At 40.1% G+C, this 14,049-nt stretch overlaps 1 protein-coding gene across 2 annotated transcripts in view; it reads left to right on the top strand.

Moving 5' to 3' along the window:
* The first annotated feature begins 77 nt into the window (after nucleotides 1-77).
* LOC139452309 (putative aminopeptidase W07G4.4) overlaps nucleotides 78-14,049 on the top strand; it is a 30,999-nt gene continuing 17,027 nt past the window's right edge. The window contains exons 1-4 of one of the 2 annotated variants that reach the window (XM_071233737.1): nucleotides 78-103; nucleotides 9,668-9,800; nucleotides 10,787-10,852; nucleotides 12,322-12,404. In XM_071233737.1, the coding sequence (XP_071089838.1) occupies nucleotides 81-103; nucleotides 9,668-9,800; nucleotides 10,787-10,852; nucleotides 12,322-12,404 (305 nt within the window). In that variant the 5' untranslated portion in view covers nucleotides 78-80. Of the gene's footprint in view, nucleotides 159-9,667; nucleotides 9,801-10,786; nucleotides 10,853-12,321; nucleotides 12,405-14,049 lie in introns of both variants that reach the window. The other variant, XM_071233736.1, reaches the window with a different exon arrangement.

Below are 14,049 nucleotides of genomic sequence, written 5' to 3'. Positions count from 1 at the left end.
TTACAACCTTTGACCCCAGCCTACTTCAGCACTTCAGCCAATGAAGGCTCGACGTTCAAGGTCTAAGGTCACGTTTCCACATGTCCAACATGGCAGATGCGAGGTAAGTTGGAGGGGAGGAAGCGGTCTAAAAACAGTGACAGAGACACGACAATGAGGTTTGCTTAGTGACATTATATATATATATGTATTATAGCTTATTCAAAGAGTTACCTGGGATTACTTGCTATTTTATTCAGAGACGTGGTTACTTTGAATTTTAGCATCTTACAAATTTTTCTGGTCATATTTAAGGCCGAGGGTGTAATTGGGTGGCCACATATTTACTTCTTATGTTGACAGTTAAGACATTTGTTATTCCTGATGTCGGTCTTGTCATCAACATTATCTATGTTAAATAGATATAGAGAATCTCACCCGAGTGTCTTTTGATATCAAATATATCAACACGAGTTGATAAAAGTGGAAAAACTCCGAGACACTTTGTCACCTGAATAAAACTTTTTGATGTTTATGTCGGCCATGTTTGTTGATGTTTATAGGTAAAAGTAGTCCCAATGGTCATAATGGTCATGTGACCTATATTGGCCAATCAGTGATTCAGAAAAGCGATATCTACAGTGTAGATATCGCTTGATCTAATCCAAGCGATATCTCCTGTGGGAGCCAGTTTTGGATGATAAATATATATATAATTCTGAAGAGTTGACACAAATGTATATGCATTATTTTAATCAAAAAAATTCATTTAATTTATGTCCATTATTTTAATCAAATAAATTTATTTAATTTCTGTCCAGCTGCCTATGTGATAAATGCAGTTAGTGATTGGCCACAAGGTTTGAATCAGAAATCTGTGTCCAGTAAATATTCTTACGATCTTGTACATCTCTATGCCATATATTTGATATCATATTAGTCAGGTGTTAATGTAAGAGTGAATATTATCCTACCCTATTTTTTTTATCCCGGGGATGAAATTCTCTAGTGTCAGGATGATTCTCCCTCGTGAATTTGAACCCATACCAGTGTGTTTAATCCTATCTTATACTATACTCAAAACTTCCCCCGGGATAATCATGATAATATTTAGTTTGAATATAATCCTTGCTTACATTAAGCTTAAGTCATTGAGCATTGAAGTAGTAAGAAATTTCTCAGAATAAAAAATACTTTATAAACTAGCAATCTTTAAGCGTAGTATTTTTACTGAATATGTGAGATCTGCATTAAAATAACTGAATTGTTTTGATAACCCCAAAAAGATTTTTTCCTTTCTGTAATTTCATTGGGTTAAGTGTTCTGTTATTAACTAATCAAATAAGAGCTTTGATTGACAGTAAAGCTCAAATGCAAATATATGTCATATCAATAGATCAACAAAAAACATCAACAGCAAGTACTTTTGCCAAAGTAAATAAAATTATTATGTAGCAGGAGATAGTTGGTAATGTTAATGATGGCTTCATAACAGCCGACTAAGCCTAATGATGGTATTTTGTGACTGAGGTGTTTCTTTGTTTTTTAACGCCGCACTCTGCAATATTCCATCTATATGACGGCAATCTGTAAATAATCGATTCTGGACCAGACAATCCAGTGATTGACATCATGAGCATTGATCCACGCTATTGGGATATGATGACATGCATCAACCAAGTCAGCGGGCCTGACCACCTGATCCCGTTAGTTACCTCTTACCATGCTTACGACAAGCATAGTCATCTCTTACGACAAGCATAGTCACCTTTTACGGCAAACATGGTTCCTGTGACTGAGGTGTTCAGATGAACTTGGCTTGGCAATTAGCAATAATGAAATTGTAACACACATGTGTTTAATAACAGCTTATTTAATAGTTGATCTACATATTTCTTGCTGTTATTCAAAACAATTTTGAAATGCTAATTCTAACGTTGAATTTATCAGAAATGTGTTATTATCGGCCGGGTACTCAAGTAAGAATCGAGCATCATCCCGAAGGTTCGAGTGCAATCTTCTTTTGCTCATTGAAGCCTTGGTCTTAAAAAGATCTATCAAAATACATTGTGAAAAGAATTCATCTCTCCAGTTTTTACATCATGATTTAAATATGATACCTAACACATACAAACAGGAACCAGACTGTGTGATGAGAACCTCACTGCATCCTCTGATGCACTCATTACAGACGATGGAGATGTTTATCTGTCTCACAGTCCCAGAACCATGTTCAGCCTTTTCTATAATGCAAACGCCCTTAGTGAAGCAGCCTGACCTGTCAACTAAATGTGAGAGGAGTGAGTGAGTGAGTTGGGTTTAACTCTGCTTTGAACAGTATTTCAGTTATAACCTGACCTGTCTGCAAGATGTGGGAGGAGTGAGTGAGTTGGGTTGAACTCTGCTTTGAACAGTATTTCAGTTATAACCTGACCTGTCAGCTAGATGTGGGAGGAGTGAGTGAGTGAGTTGGGTTGAACTCTGCTTTGAACAGTATTTCAGTTATAACCTGACCTGTCAGCCAGATGTAGAAGTAGTAAGTGAGTGAGTGTGTTGGGTTTAACTCTGCTTTGAACAGTATTTCAGTTATAACCTGACCTGTCTGCTAGATGTGGGAGGAGTGAGTGAGTGAGTTGGGTTTAACTCTGCTTTGAATAGTATTTCAGTTATAACCTGACCTGTCAGCCAGATGTGGGAGGAGCGAGTGTGTGAGTTGGGTTTAACTCTGCTTTGAACAGTATTTCAGTTATAACCTGACCTGTCAGCTAGATGTAGGAGGAGTGAGTGAGTTGGGTTTAACTCTGCTTTGAACAGTATTTCAGTTACAACCTGACCTGTCAGCTAAATGTAGGAGGAGTGAGTGAGTTGGGTTTAACTCTACTTTGAACAGTATTTCAGTTATAACCTGACCTGTCAGCTAGATGTGGGAGGAGTGAGTGAGTTGGGTTTAACTCTTCTTTGAACAGTATTTCAGTTATAACCTGACCTGTCAGCTGGATGTGGAAGGAGTGAGTGAGTTGGGTTGAACTCTGCTTTGAACAGTATTTCAGTTTTAACCTGACATGTTAGCTAGATGTGGGAGGAGTGAGTGAGTTGGGTTTAACTCTTCTTTGAATAGTATTTCAGTTATAATCTGACCTGTCAGCTAGATGTGGGAGGAGTGAGTGAGTGAGTTGGTTTTAACTCTTCTTTGAACAGTATTTCAGTTATAACCTGACCTGTCAGCCTGATGTGGGAGGAGTGAGTGAGTGAGTTGGGTTTAACTCTGCTTTGAACAGTATTTCAGTTATAACCTGACCTGTCGGCTAGATGTGGGAAGAGTGAGGAAGTGAGTGAGTTGGGTTTAACTCTGCTTTGAACAGTATTTCAGTTATAACCTGACATGTCTGCTAGATGTGGGAGGAGTGAGTGAGTTGGGTTTAACTCTGCTTTGAACAGTATTTCAGTTATAACCTGACCTGTCAGCTAGATGTGGGAGGAGTGAGTGAGTGAGTTGGGTTTAACTCTGCTTTGAACAGTATTTCAGTTATAACCTGACCTGTCAGCCTGATGTGGGAGGAGTGAGTGAGTTGGGTTTAACTCTGCTTTGAACAGTATTTCAGTTACTACCTGACCTGTCAGCTAGATGTGGGAGGAGTGAGTGAGTTGGGTTTAACTTTGCTTTGAACAGTATTTCAGTTATATGACATGTTAGCTAGATGTGGGAGGAGTGAGTGAGTTGGGTTTAGCTCTGCTTTGAACAGTATTTCAGTTATAACCTGACCTGTCAGTTGGATGTGGGAGGAGTGAGTGAGTTGGGTTTAGCTCTGCTTTGAACAGTATTTCAGTTATAACCTGACCTGTCAGTTGGATGTGGGAAGAGTGAGTGAGTTGGGTTTAGCTCTGCTTTGAACAGTATTTCAGTTATAACCTGACCTGTCAGCTAGATGTGGGAGGAGTGAGTGAGTTGGGTTTAACTCTGCTTTGAACAGTATTTCAGTTATAACCTGACCTGTCAGCCTGATGTGGGAGGAGTGAGTGAGTTGGGTTTAACTCTGCTTTGAACAGTATTTCAGTTATATGACATGTTAGCTAGATGTGGGAGGAGTGAGTGAGTTGGGTTTAGCTCTGCTTTGAACAGTATTTCAGTTATAACCTGACCTGTCAGTTGGATGTGGGAGGAGTGAGTGAGTTGGGTTTAGCTCTGCTTTGAACAGTATTTCAGTTATAACCTGACCTGTCAGCTGGATGTGGAAGGAGTGAGTGAGTTGGGTTTAACTCTGCTTTGAACAGTATTTCAGTTATAACCTGACATGTTAGCTAGATGTGGGAGGAGTGAGTGAGTTGGGTTTAACTCTTCTTTGAACAGTATTTCAGTCATAATCTGACCTGTCAGCCTGATGTGGGAGGAGTGAGTGAGTGAGTTTGGTTTAACTCTGCTTTGAACAGTATTTCAGTTATAACCTGACCTGTCAGCTGGATGTGGAAGGAGTGAGTGAGTTGGGTTGAACTCTGCTTTGAACAGTATTTCAGTTATAACCTGACCTGTCAGCTAGATGTAGGAGGAGTGAGTGAGTTGGGTTTAACTGTGCTTTGAACAGTATTTCAGTTATATGACATGTTAGCTAGATGTGGGAGGAGTGAGTGAGTTGGGTTTAGCTCTGCTTTGAACAGTATTTCAGTTATAACCTGACCTGTCAGCTAGATGTGGGAGGAGTGAGTGAGTGAGTTGGGTTTAACTCTGCTTTGAACAGTATTTCAGTTATAACCTGACCTGTCTTCTAGATGTGGGAGGAGTGAGGAAGTGAGTGAGTTGGGTTTAACTCTGCTTTGAACAGTATTTCAGTTATAACCTGACCTGTCTGCTAGATGTGGGAGGAGTGAGTGAGTTGGGTTTAACTCTGCTTTGAACAGTATTTCAGTTATAACCTGACCTGTCAGCTAGATGTAGGAGGAGTGAGTGAGTTGGGTTTAACTCTGCTTTGAACAGTATTTCAGTTACAACCTGACCTGTCAGCTAGATGTGGGAGGAGTGAGTGAGTTGGGTTTAACTCTGCTTTGAACAGTATTTCAGTTATAACCTGACCTGTCAGCTGGATGTGGAAGGAGTGAGTGAGTTGGGTTGAACTCTGCTTTGAACAGTATTTCAGTTATAACCTGACCTGTCAGCTAGATGTAGGAGGAGTGAGTGAGTTGGGTTTAACTGTGCTTTGAACAGTATTTCAGTTATATGACATGTTAGCTAGATGTGGGAGGAGTGAGTGAGTTGGGTTTAGCTCTGCTTTGAACAGTATTTCAGTTATAACCTGACCTGTCAGCTAGATGTGGGAGGAGTGAGTGAGTGAGTTGGGTTTAACTCTGCTTTGAACAGTATTTCAGTTATAACCTGACCTGTCAGCCTGATGTGGGAGGAGTGAGTGAGTTGGGTTTAACTCTGCTTTGAACAGTATTTCAGTTATAACCTGACCTGTCAGCTAGATGTGGGAGGAGTGAGTGAGTGAGTTGGGTTTAACTCTGCTTTGAACAGTATTTCAGTTATAACCTGACCTGTCAGCCTGATGTGGGAGGAGTGAGTGAGTTGGGTTTAACTCTGCTTTGAACAGTATTTCAGTTACTACCTGACCTGTCAGCTAGATGTGGGAGGAGTGAGTGAGTTGGGTTTAACTTTGCTTTGAACAGTATTTCAGTTATATGACATGTTAGCTAGATGTGGGAGGAGTGAGTGAGTTGGGTTTAGCTCTGCTTTGAACAGTATTTCAGTTATAACCTGACCTGTCAGTTGGATGTGGGAGGAGTGAGTGAGTTGGGTTTAGCTCTGCTTTGAACAGTATTTCAGTTATAACCTGACCTGTCAGTTGGATGTGGGAGGAGTGAGTGAGTTGGGTTTAGCTCTGCTTTGAACAGTATTTCAGTTATAACCTGACCTGTCAGCTAGATGTGGGAGGAGTGAGTGAGTTGGGTTTAACTCTGCTTTGAACAGTATTTCAGTTATATGACATGTTAGCTAGATGTGGGAGGAGTGAGTGAGTTGGGTTTAGCTCTGCTTTGAACAGTATTTCAGTTATAACCTGACCTGTCAGTTGGATGTGGGAGGAGTGAGTGAGTTGGGTTTAGCTCTGCTTTGAACAGTATTTCAGTTATAACCTGACCTGTCAGCTAGATGTGGGAGGAGTGAGTGAGTTGGGTTTAACTCTGCTTTGAACAGTATTTCAGTTATAACCTGACCTGTCAGCCTGATGTGGGAGGAGTGAGTGAGTTGGGTTTAACTGTGCTTTGAACAGTATTTCAGTTATAACCTGACCTGTCAGCTAGATGTAGGAGTGAGTGAGTGAGTTGGGTTTAACTCTGCTTTGAACAGTATTTCAGTTATATGACATGTTAGCTAGATGTGGGAGGAGTGAGTGAGTTGGGTTTAACTCTGCTTTGAACAGTATTTCAGTTATAACCTGACCTGTCAGCTAGATGTGGGAGGAGTGAGTGAGTTGGGTTGAACTCTGCTTTGAACAGTATTTCAGTTATAACCTGACCTGTCAGCTAGATGTGGGAGGAGTGAGTGAGTGAGTTGAGTTTAACTCTGCTTTGAACAGTATTTCAGTTATAACCTGACCTGTCAGCTAGATGTGGGAGGAGTGAGTGAGTGAGTTGGGTTTAACTCTGCTTTGAACAGTATTTCAGTTATGACATGTTAGCTAGATGAAGAAGGAATTTGATATTAACTTTTCATGTAATGCTTGTCTGAGCTTAACAACCTGAAACAAACACAATAATTATAATGATGATAATAATGTACACTTGTATAGCGCCAACATTCACACAGTAGCATGCTCTGCGCACTTGTTGGAAGAGTCGGAGTCAAGAAACAGTTTTGGGGAAAGCCTGCTTCGTCACCAGGGTATAGCTCAGAGAAACATGCATTCCTGGGGAATTGGGACATGCCATTCTGTCAGCAGGTAGAGGCAGGGTCTCCTGAAGTACAGAGACTCATGACACTATATTTTAGCAAACTTGGATGCAACAAACCCTTGGTTTTGTTAAACTAATTGTCCTAAAATCTTTTCATTATTTGACCAGTGATAAGTCATTTTAAATGTGTTGAATTTTCAGTTGTCTCTAACATATTTTGTAAGCCCCAAATGACAAATGCAAAGAACCAAACATGGGATCCTGTGTTCAGTCTCGCAGACTTTGTTGATGCATGTCTTCGTATCCCAATTGCATGGATCGATGCTCATGATGTCAGTCACTGTATTGTCAGGTCCAGATTCCATTATTTACAGACCACCATCATATAGCTGTAATATTGCTGAGTGTGGCATTAAACAACAAACAAACAAAAACAAACAATTATTAACAGGCTGCCAGCATATAGTTGGAAATCTGCTGTGTGCAAAGAAACATGTCGGTAATTGTGAAGTATATTTTGTGAAAAGAAATTATATCCAGTCAGTGTCTGACCAGCTGATACAAATAATAATTCCCCGAGCAAAGTAACTACATAACATCTCGTAGATTACTACTAGTCCATCAGTTTTCGACCCATGAAGATCCAGGGCAGAATAGGTCTTCAGAAACACATGCTTGCCGTAAAAGGCGACTATGCTTGTCGTAAAAGGCAACTAACGGGATCGGGTGGTCAGGCTCTCTGACTTGGTTGATACATGTCATCGATCCCAATTGCGTGGATCGATGTTCATGAAGTAGATCACTGGATTGTCTGGTCCAGGCTCGATTATTTACAGACAGCCGTCATATAGCTGGAATATTGCTGAGTGCAGCGTAAAACAACAAACCAAAACCAAAACCATCAGTTTTCCAAATTTGGCATAAACTTGGAGCATGATACTATTCCATATAGAGAGTCTGATCACAGTGTCACTTTTAAACATGTTAAAGTTGTACACAATTATATTCTGTTGACTTTAAGATCTAGCTTTTGTATCCACTCACGTATGTTTTAAGTACAGTAAACTCAGTATATAACGAACACCCTTATAATGAACTGACGGATATAACAAACTGTTAGGGCCCCTTTGTTTGTATATATGCTTATAACAAACTGACGGATATAACGAACTGTTTGGGCCCCTTTGTTTGTATATATGCTGTATATATGCTTATAACGAACTACAGTTGAAACAAATTAAAATTAATGGTCCCTTTGAGTTCATTATAACTGTAGATTACTGTAATACTGTTATATTGTATGTATTGATAAAATGATAATCAGGCCTCAAAGTTGCGACTAAAATGGTAGCCAATGCGATCTAAATTTCAATTTGTCTACTGTCTAAAATTCAGAGGTAGCCAAATGACTACCTAGAAAAATATCTTGTGGCGACTAAATTCTATTGCTACTCATCTGTAGACACAAAAGTAAGTAACAGCTGATATTGGAAAACATGTCTGCTAATAATTGTACTCGCAAATAACTCCTTCTTCTAAAGTCGACAATGAACCAAAATACATAAAAATTAATTTAATTAGTACTTTATTTTAGTTGACAATGCTCATTGGATAAGCGAGGATATACCTATATAATCTAGTAACATAAATTGCATCATTGTTCAAGTCACAAGTAACAAAATTCAAGTAGAGTTTCCATTAAGATACAATCAAGACCAGTGCTGTAATTTGTACATATTATAATAGCTATTTCATAAAGATAATTTCAAATACTTTGGGCTACCTACAATATTGGCTTGACGTCTTGATTTTACCACTGGCTACCTGAAAAAAAAATACTTATAGCCATATGGCTATTTGATAAAAATTTAAACTTTGAGGCCTGATAATTCTGTACTTCTGAAAGGGAAGGGAGCTATTTTTCAATCCTGTTGATTGTCAAAAAATGATGTTTTACTCGAAACAATTATACTACAAATCAGTCTAAAGGCTCGTCACTGTACACTTGAAAGAATGAATAAGTATCCTGTCTACCCTGCAGTTTGATAATGAACTCTTCTGTTCAGTATTTAACTGTCTGACAAAGAAATTCTAAGTAGTTGTAACGTGATAGCCCAGAAGGACATTGTCAGAGAAAACTATGTGAGTTTATAGTTATTAGAGATTGTTTGTCTTTATAATTATTCAAACTTGCAGTGTAAATTATTTGCTTCTATCACCAATTTTTATGCTTATTGGATCACAGGGATAGCTGAACATAATTTTACTTTTTTTTCAAAACAGCCTCGTATGATACATGGGTGAATTTCTGTTTTATTCATTTACGTCATCCTGTGATAGGATACATTTCTGTAAGACCCTGACTCTAGACTCATGTGACAGTGGACCTGTGAAGGTCCGGGGTAGAATAGGTCTTCAGAAACCCATAATTGCCCTAAAATGTGACCATGCTTGTCGTAAGAGGCGATTAACGGGATCAGGTGGTCAGGCTCGCAGACTTGGTTGATGCATGTCATCGTATCCCAATTACGTGCATCGATGTTCATGATGTCAATTACTGGATTGTCTGGTCCAGACTTGATTATTTACAGACTGCGTCATATAGCTGGAATATTGCTAAGTGCAGTGTTAAACAAGAAACAAATAAACATATGACAGTGGGCGTTCCTTCCACGTGAGGGGATATCACTGAAATTCTGTTCAAAGTTCGTTAAACATCCACTCATTGTGTGTTGCATGTAACTCATTCTCATCAATGCCTAACAAAATCTAATCTCTAAAATTCCGCTAACTGCTGTTATCCCAGGCTTCCAACACTTGTCCCCTGTCTGGATGTCAAGGACGCCCAATTTGATGGGGTTGTCGTGGTAACAGATTCCATCTCCAAACTGACAGGCAACTTGGAGTGTCTGAAAGCTCCTTTGGAGAAGTATGGAAAGGTAAAACACTATGACTACATCAGTTAAGGGAGAATTTCTCCAGCATAAGATTCAAATCCAGCTTGGAATGTACATTGACTTAATCTGTAACCCTTTGGAAATGAGGCTTATATATCCCCCACAACAATAGTAGCAGCATTCAAGATTATGACTCAATTAAAAATTATTGATTAAGAACTAAAATACAAAAAGTCATTGGAACCAATCAATACCTGCCTTGCTATAACTATTTAACACTTTTTAATTTTCACTAAAATGTGATTAATAACTTATTTCTAATTAATATCAAGGTTGGTTGGATGGATGGTTGCTTGCTTGCTTGCTTGCTTGCTTGCTTGCTTGCTTGCTTGCTTGCTTGCTTGCTTGCTTGCTTGATTGATTGATTGATTGATTGATTGATTGTTGTTTAATGCCACACTCAGTAATATTCAAGCTATATGACGGCGGTCTGTGAATAATCTGGACCAGACAATCCAGTGATTGACAACATGAGCATCGATCCACGCAATTAGGGTCGATGACATGCTTCAACCAACCATACATGGCCATACAATCTTGTCAGTCGCCTCTTACGACAAGCATAGTTGTCTTTTATGGCAAGCATGGGTTGCTGAAGGCCTATTCAACCCCGGATCTGAAGGCCGATTCAACCCCGGATCTTCACGGGTCTAATATCAAGGAAGGGGGTTGGGGGAGGGTAGGAGGGGACAAGGTATGCTGAATACCTGTTTGGTTTCGTAACAGATCTTGATTTGTCTGTTTGAGGAACTCGTAAGGAGTGTGTATAACATTAGCATCAATCTATTTTGTTCTGTTCATTTAAGCTGTTGTATTGAACTAAGAATCCTCAAATGTTTTCAGTCAGACTTATCTGTCACGTCCCTGTCCGGTTCACTGAAGTGTTCAGAGTTCTACCCTTCTGTCCATGAGCTGTGTGTGTTGCTACCTATTGGAGGTGTGCACTATCGTGATGACTTTCTTTCCAGGTGGACAGTGCATTGGAGAAGGACGTGGTGCTGGTGCAGACTGATGTCGTGCCGTCAGGGAGACTGGTAAGTACAAATAGTAATATTCATAATAATAGTTTATTAATATTGATATTAATATTACTGGTTAATGTTAATATTAATATTAATAATTGCATTTGTTAGGTGCTGTCTTCCATCCACCGTTATGGTTGCTCAAAAATGATGAATATGATAGCATCAGGAATAGTATTTGTGAAAGAGACAAGTTTTACACATAGACTTGAAACAAGAGTGAGTGAATGTGTATGGTTTTATGCCGCTTTTAGCAATATTCCAGCAATATTACGGCGGGGGACTCCAGAAATGGGCCTCACACATTGTACCCATGTCGGGAATCGGACCCGGGTCTTCGGCATGACGAGCAAACGCTTTAACCACTAGGCCTGGGTCTCTGGTGTAAGGTGATGATTTCCTCAATTAACAATGTGATAATTTATATTTAGATTGATTTCAGATATCATGGTGGTACCAAATTCTGCAAAGAAACTGTTTGGGGATTGTTTATTAGGTTCGTTTTTGTTCATGAGGAATATTTACACTTAATACAAATTAGTCTCAAAATGCAGCAGATGCCATAATGGGTTTGTTGCCTTCCCTTTTCGTTACGCCCTGGCTCAAAAATACTGTGTGGCCTATAAGTTTACACAAGAATGTGGGTGAGTGAGTGAGTTTGGTTTTACGTCGCTTTTTAGCAATATTCCAGCAATATCACGGCGGGGGACACTAGAAATGGGCTTCACACATTGTACCCATGTTGGGAATCGAACCCGGGTTTTCGGCATGACGAGCGAATGCCTTAACCACTAGGCTACCCGACCGCCCCTACACAAGAATGTGATGTGTGGTTTTATGGTGACACAGTCTGCAACTTTTCAGAAATAACATATTTAACAGAATAATACTTCAAACACGTCAAAAGTTGAAACATATGAATTTAATACCATACAACAGTCTACCTTTAGAATTCAGGCATCTGTTCCACAAAATTAGCGTAGCGTTAAGGTTGTCGCAACTCACATACTTAAACTTAGACCAACGACTGTCGTTGCGCTACAGCACGATCGCCTTGTGGAACGGGGCCTTGCACCTCAAAGTTTACAATCACGTCACAATACCCGATGACGTAATTTGTGGAATTTTGTTGCAAGGTCCTTAGGCGTAACAATGCCATGTGACGTCAGCCTAGCAACAAGGTTGCTGGGGTCATCGAGTGTGCTTAAGCTCCTCTCAGTGATCTATCATCTCCACAAGCAGTGTCGTTGAATAAGCCAAGGGATGTTGAGAGCTTTCAATTTTTTCGTGAAACGTGTTCCGAGTTTACATAAACACACGTTTTGGTATTACACAATGTGTAATACAACTGTATGTTTATTAAACGGGTGATCTCTTCACGGGCAAGTAATAAAAAACATAGGCTAAATACTCTGATAACACTTAACACATCGACTCCATGCTCTGAGAGTAGTGAAACCTACACATGCTCTACCCCACAGATCTTCTCCCCCACTGGGCCACTGAACCGCGACCAGGACGATGTGAGGAGCTTCGCCGACGCAGGGGTCAAGGGCATCAAGAGGTGAGAAGTCTTAATGTCTGATGAAGTGAGTGAGTGAATGTTGTTTACTGCCAGCCTAATGTCTGATGATGTGAATGAGTGAATGTTGTTTACTGCCAGCCTAATGTCTGAGGAAGTGAGTGAGTGAATGTTGTTTACTGCCAGCCTAATGTCTGATGAAGTGAGTGAGTGAATGTTGTTTACTGCCAGCCTAATGTCTGATGAAGTGAGTGAGTGAATGTTGTTTAATGCCAGCCTAATGTCTGATGAAGTGAGTGAGTGAATGTTGTTTACTGCCAGCCTAATGTCTGATGAAGTGAGTGAGTGAATGTTGTTTACTGCCAGCCTAATGTCTGATGAAGTGAGTGAGTGAATGTTGTTTACTGCCAGCCTAATGTCTGATGAAGTGAGTGAGTGAATGTTGTTTACTGCCAGCCTAATGTCTGATGAAGTGAGTGAGTGAATGTTGTTTACTGCCAGCCTAATGTCTGATGAAGTGAGTGAGTGAATGTTGTTTACTGCCAGCCTAATGTCTGATGAAGTGAATGAGTGAATGTTGTTTACTGCCAGCCTGATGTTTGAGTGAGTGAGTGAGTGAATGTTGTTTAATGCCAGATTAATGTCTGAATGAGTGTTGTTTACTGCCAGCCTAATGTCTGATGAAGTGAGTGAGTGAATGTTGTTTACTGCCAGCCTAATGTCTGATGAAGTGAGTGAGTGAATGTTGTTTACTGCCAGCCTAATGTCTGATGAAGTGAGTGAGTGAATGTTGTTTACTGCCAGCCTAATGTCTGATGAAGTGAATGAGTGAATGTTGTTTACTGCCAGCCTGATGTTTGAGTGAGTGAGTGAGTGAATGTTGTTTAATGCCAGATTAATGTCTGAATGAGTGTTGTTTACTGCCAGCCTAATGTCTGATGAAGTGAGTGAGTGAATGTTGTTTACTGCCAGCCTAATGTCTGATGAAGTGAGTGAGTGAATGTTGTTTACTGCCAGCCTGATGTTTGAGTGAGTGAGTGAGTGAATGTTGTTTAATGCCAGCCTAATTTTTGAGTGAGTGAGTGAGTGAATGTTGTTTAATGCCAGATTAATGTCTGAATGAGTGTTGTTTACTGCCAGCCTAATGTCTGAGTAAGTGATTAAGAGAATGTTAATGCTAGGTTAATGTCTGAGTGAGGTTGATGAACAACGGCTTAATGCCTTAGTATGTGCTTTATAGCGCCAGCTTTATGTCAGAGTGGGGGGCACGGGTGGCCCAGTCGTCTAAGGCACCGCGATTCGCAGAGTTGCGTCCCTTGGGCACGCCAGAAACCTATGATTGTGGGTTCGAATCCCGGTTCGCCCCGATTATGTTTCTAGGTTGTCAGCAACATACCCGTGCTCGTGGGTTTCACTGAAGTGGTAAACGTCTGAGACCTGCATCACTTCGGGCTTTCCTCCCACATTAAGCTGACACGCCGTGATATAACTGGAATACTGTTAAAAGCGGCGTTAAACCCAACTCACTCACTCACTCATTATGTCAGAGTGAATTTCATTTACTGCTGGCTTAATGTCTGAATGAGTGTTGTTTACTGTCAGTTTTATGTCTGATGGAGTGTTGTTTACTGCCGGCTTAATGTCTGAATGAGTGTTGTTTACTGCCGGCTTAATGTCTGAATGAGTG

This window comes from Haliotis cracherodii, unplaced genomic scaffold (genome assembly GCF_022045235.1).
Source record: "Haliotis cracherodii isolate W230 unplaced genomic scaffold, xgHalCrac1.p SCAF_9, whole genome shotgun sequence".
Lineage (NCBI taxonomy): Eukaryota > Metazoa > Mollusca > Gastropoda > Lepetellida > Haliotidae > Haliotis > Haliotis cracherodii.
Note: the sequence above shows the minus strand (reverse complement) of the source record. Positions and strands in the feature narration are given on the sequence as shown.